General features: G+C 45.1%; 1 protein-coding gene across 1 annotated transcript; it reads right to left on the bottom strand.

The window, feature by feature from the left end:
* Window positions 1-1,617: 1,617 nt before the first annotated feature.
* On the bottom strand, window positions 1,618-5,157 carry LOC149182816 (uncharacterized). The gene is made up of 4 exons (XM_089414692.1): window positions 3,751-5,157; window positions 3,281-3,630; window positions 2,762-2,878; window positions 1,618-2,449 (listed from the first exon to the last, which is right to left on the bottom strand). Exons 1-4 carry the CDS (start codon window positions 5,155-5,157, stop codon window positions 1,618-1,620), a joined length of 2,706 nt encoding a protein of 901 aa, XP_089270818.1.
* Between the last annotated feature and the right edge of the window lie 450 nt (window positions 5,158-5,607).

Genomic DNA, 5,607 nt, shown 5'->3' with positions numbered 1-5,607 from the left:
TACTCTGTCTCGCTTGCGTACTGGTTCTGGCAATATGGACCGTGGTCTTGACTTAATGCCTGTAACGTTCTTGAATTTCTAGTTACAGTCAAAAATTCTTTCTGTCTCAATTCACTTTTAAATACAGTAAAAACACAGTAACACTTATGTGCACGATATGGGAAAATTGTTAGCAATAGATTATCTCAGACAAGATTGCATTAGTTCTGTTACAGAGGGTTTTGTATTTGTCTTGCTATTCCCTATTCTTTTCGTTATGAGGGGAACCAAAAAGTCCCTGTTACATTCGTTCTTTTCCTTTTTAAACTATATGAAATATAACTGTCAATGGAACTGAATTCTGTAACTGTCACTTGCCTCTTTAAACAAAAGTTAACTAAACAGTTTTTTTTTGTTTCCTAAGCTAACAACTAGCGACTTAAATTGTTCTGAAATAAAAAGAAACAAACATTAATTATCAAAAGACAACAACCAATTTTGATGACCTGTCCATCCACTCCTGGAGTCTTGTCGTGTTCCTGTTTTACCGTGAGTCAGTCAGCGATCTTCTGTCTCCTCGGAGCTGGATGCTCCTGCATCAGGCTCCCGGGGTGGCAAAAAGTCATGGCTCCGTTCCATGAGGTCGTCAACAGAATAGCCCGCTTTAGTTATCTGCGTCGCGTTGAGCCAAGAACTGTCCTCTATTGGACGGTTCCGCCACTTGACCAAATATCGCAGATACTCCTTCCTGCGTGTGCGTCTAGCTACCTGTGTATCCAGAATCCTTTCGATCTCAAGGGGTGGTGCCTTTGGCAATTGTCTTGTCCAAGAATCTTCTTCATAGCTGTTTTTCTGTGGCACTGTGGTTGCTGCATCATTCTCTGAATCGGCGACATAGGGAAACAGATCTGCCACGTTAAAAATGGGAGAAATTCCAATCTCAGGTGGCAACTGTATTTCATAAGCGTTCGCAGAAAATTTGCGGATGATTTTGCAGGGGCCGATCTTCTTGAATTTTAGTTTGTTGTACTCCCGCTTCGGGAATCTCTCCTTACGTAAATACGCAAGGACTTCATCCCCAACGTTAAACTGAACTTCCCGACGCTTTGTGTCAGCTCGTTGTTTATACTTCTGACTGCTGTCCTGCAACTTCAGCTTGACCTGTTCGTGCAAATTGCTCATCGCTTGAGCGAATTCTTCCCCATCAGCGCTCCGTTTCTCGAGTTTCCCCAAATCCCGTAATTCATGCACTCCTCGCGGATGCATGCCGTACAAAATCTGGAACGGACTGTAACCGGTGCTGCGGTTAGGTGAATCGTTGTACGCGAACTCTGCTTGAGCAAGTACACGGTCCCATGTCCGGGAATTTTCTCCTGTCAAACTTCGAAGTAAGTTCCCTAGGCTTCTGTTTACTACTTCCGTTTGACCATCAGTCTGCGGATGATAAGCGGAACTGAACTGCAATTGAGTATTCAACTTTTTCCACAGAGTTCTCCAAAAGTGACCAGTAAACTTTACATCCCGATCAGAAATGATGGATTTCGGGAGTCCATGCAACCGAACGATTTCAGTAAAGAATAGGTGGGCTATATAAGTGGCGTCGCTGGTTTTCCTGCAAGGTACAAAATGTGCCATTTTTTAAAATCGGTCAACCACAACCATGACTGAATCGAAGCCCCGCTGTGTCTTTGGCAAACCCAAAACGAAGTCCATGCTCACTGAATCCCATGGTCGACTCGGGATCGGCAATGGCAAATAAAGACCAGTGTTTTGACTATGACCCTTTGCTAGCTGACAAACTCTGCATTTACTCACGTACCTCTGCACATCTCGCTGCAATTTCGGCCAAAAATAGAAATGTCGTACCTGAGCAATTGTTTTGTCTATACCAAAGTGTCCAGCCAGTCCTCCACTGTGCTTTTCTTGTATAATATTTTCCCGCATAGAACAGTTGGGTATACACAGTTGTCCTCCTTTAAATAGCAGTCCTTCTTGTAGATTATAGTCTAGCCACATGCTGTTATTCCTTAACAGAGGGTTTTGGCAAGCTTCATATGCCTCCCCAAATTCGGTATCAGTTTGATACAACTCCTTCAAATGCTCAAAACCCAAGACTTGCATTGTGCTTTCCTGCAGAAGCAACGTTCTTCTGCTCAGTGCATCTGCCACCTTATTCGCTTGGCCACTAATGTGCTTTAGTACGAATGTAAAATTCTGCAGATACTCCACCCAAGCTGCATGTTTGTGGTTCAATTTATGCTGTTGCATAATGTACTGCAAGGCAGAATTATCTGTAAATAAAACAAACTCATTTCCCAGTAGATAATGCCGCCAATGCTTCAAAGCTTGTATGATTGCGTAAAATTCTTTGTCGTAGGTTGAGTATTTCTGCCTACTCTCGTTTAGCTTTTCACTGAAGAAAGCGACTGGTCTGTCCTCCTGACTAAGGACTGCCCCAATGGCTGTCCCACTGGCATCACAACGAACTTGAAAAAGTTTGTTGAAATCTGGCAGTCTCAATATTGGTCTTTCAGTAATCCTCTTTTTCAAAGTTTGAAAACTACTTTCTGCCGCTTCAGTCCAGTGAAAAGGCTGATTTACCTTCTTGATCGTGTCCAACATAGGTGCGCAAATCTCGCTGAAATTTCTGATAAATTTCCTGTAAAAACTGGCTAGCCCATGGAAACTCCGGACTTCAAATAAACTCTTCGGAGAAGGCCAGCTAACTATAGCTGCCACCTTTTCCGGATCCATTTTTAATTCATTTTCTGCAATAACAAACCCCAAATACACTAGTTCTCGCTGAAAAAAGGTACACTTTTTCAGATTAATCAGCAGCTTGTTTTGCTGCAGCTTCCTCAACACACTCTGCAAATGCCTGAAATGCTCCTCTTTAGTCCTGCTAAAAATCAAAATATCGTCCAGGTAAACTATCACGAACTTCCCATTAAATTCCTTCAATACCTCATTCATCAAGCGCATGAATGTGCTGGGAGCGTTGCTCAATCCAAATGGCATCACCAGCCACTCATATAAGCCTTCGTTTGTCTTGAAAGCTGTCTTCCATTCGTCGCCTTCTCGTATTCGAATCTGGTGATATCCACTCTTCAGGTCAATTTTTGAGAAATAGGCTGCCCCACTCAAACAATCCATCATATCGTCCATCCTTGGTAAGGGAAACCTGTACCTGACAGTAATCTTGTTTATGGCTCTGGAGTCTGTGCACATTCGCCATTCTCCTCCCTTCTTTGGAGCCAAAACGGTCGGTACTGCACAAGGGCTCATACTTTCTCGAATCAACCCTTTATCAAGTAGTTCCTGAACTTGCTTCCTAATTTCCTCATGGTCTTTGGGACTCATACGGTAAGCAGCCTTATTTGGCAAGCTTGCCCCTGGTATAAAGTCAATACAGTGACTAATACCCCTCCTTGGTGGTAATTCATTGGGAAGGTCATCCACCACAATGTCCCCAAATTCTTGCAGCAACTGCTGAACTTCCTCAGGCAAGTCTGATAGCTGTGTGTGTAATACTACTGCCTTTGGTCTCCTTATGACAGCAAAATTGATTTCGCTGTCCTCAATCTGTTTCACAAACTCCTTTCCGCCCAACAGCAATGCCTTCACTCCACTGGCTTCTGCTGTATTTTCCTCCTTGATGGGTACAAGCGTGTGCTTGATCCCATCTTTAACAAACTTATAGCAATTCGTTTTCCCGTCATGAACTGCACTTCTATCAAACTGCCAAGGTCGTCCCAACAGTAGGTGACAGACATCCATTGGCATGACATCACAAAGGATCTTATCCTTGTACTTACCAATCTGAAATTCTACCTCACATTGTTCGTCGACTAACAGCTGATGTCCTTTCTGCAGCCATGACACTTTGTAGGGCGTAGGGTGCTTCAATTTCTTCAATCCCAGCTTTTCTACCATCTCCACAGCCACAAGATTGTCCGTACTCCCACTATCAATGATCAGTTTGCAGCACTTGCCCCGCGACTTGCAGACAGTGCGGAACAAAGCTTTTCGTTGATCTGGTTCTGCAACCTCCTTTGCTGGTTTCAACAGCACTTTATTCAACACCAAAGCTTCACCTGTCTCTGGTGCATTTTCTGCTTCCTGAGGTGTTGTCTCAGCATCCTCTGGCTGAACAACATAAGTTCCTCTTCCGCCTGCTGGTTCAGCTTCAGGACATTCATAAGACTTGTGCCCCCATTTGTGGCAGCGATAGCACTGGACAGCTCCCCTGCCCCGACCATTTCCTCGCCCCCGCTGAGGTGGTCGTCCTCCTCTAGTGCTATTGTCTTTTTCTGTTGCTCCAGCAGATTTAGAGCTGCTGCTTTCCTCACTTGGACCTGTACCTCGGCCTCTTCCAAACATCTTACCTTTCCCCCTGCCAGTTCCACCTCCTCTTCTGGCATTTTGCTTCCGGTTAATTTTTTCTTCTGCCTTCAGCGCAAACTGATAGGCTTCATCCAATGTCCGGGGTGAAAGGATACCAATTTCATCCAAGATTTCCCCCCTTAAGCCATTCACAAATCTGGCTGTTTTCTCCGGGGTGTCTTCCACATATCCTGCCCGCAAATTTAACTTGTAGAACTCCTCTGTAAATTCTTTTACAGTCATTCCCCTCTGCTTCAAGTTCTGTACCTGCCTGTACAGCATAATCTGATAATCTTTCGGTAAAAATTTCTCTTTCAACTTGGCCTCCATCCTAGACCATTTCTTTATAGGCTGTTTATTGAGCCTCCTCCGCTCCGCCTGAATGCTGTCCCACCACAAGGACGCATGTCCCTTCAGTTTGGTGGCGGCGAACTTCACCTGTTTATCCTCACTGGTTTCCTCGAATTCGAAATATTTGTTGACTTCACTTAGCCAATCCAACAACACGTCTGCGGACAGACTTCCGTCATAAGTTGACAGCTCATGTTTTGGCTTATGACTTGACAGCAAAACCGACTTCAACAGTCTGAATTCTGGTGTCACCCCCTCTAATTCTTCCTCTGGTTCTGCCTCATCTTCATCACTGTTATCTGCCGGGTTTCTTCTTCCCCCAGCTTCTATTGCTTCTAAACGTTCTCGCAAGACACGGACCTCCTCACGGAGTCCCTCTTCTGCTACCCTCCGGACTACTCGTCCTCTTCCTCTTCCTTCACCTTCACCTTCTACCTGTTCCATTGGTTCTAACTCAAGAAACTAGCTCTGATACCACTTTTGATGGCCCAGCCCTTCGGTGACGTGGACACAGTGACGTGGACTCACTTCAGGCCCCGGTGGTCACTTGTGCGCGGACAAATCTTCCGTGGATTTACCTGGCCCCCAATCCGAGGCTCATTAAGACATGTATCTACCGGTTGTTGGGTGTAGCTACCGGCTCGTCCAGTTAAGGGGTCTTCCCGCCTATGTTAAACCCTAAAGGGTTATCCTCGGCTCATTTTTCACTCCACCATTCTGCCGTTGCCCTCTCTGCGTTTCTGTGGCGATGCTCACTGTTCTGTCAGTCCAACGAACCCTATACTCTGTCGATGGTTACAGTTCCTGTTGAAATGCTATCCCTCTGCCTTCGCTGCTGTCTTCAGTGGTTCTGTTCTGAGGTTTATGGTAAGTTGCTTACGTTTTCATGGATTC

Source organism: Pinus tabuliformis, chromosome 3_2, assembly GCF_031772625.1.
Source record: "Pinus tabuliformis cultivar Carrire ecotype Pingquan chromosome 3_2, CPIR1, whole genome shotgun sequence".
NCBI lineage: Eukaryota > Viridiplantae > Streptophyta > Pinopsida > Pinales > Pinaceae > Pinus > Pinus tabuliformis.
The sequence above is the reverse complement of the archived record's forward strand: the minus strand, read 5'-3'. Positions and strand labels throughout refer to the sequence as shown.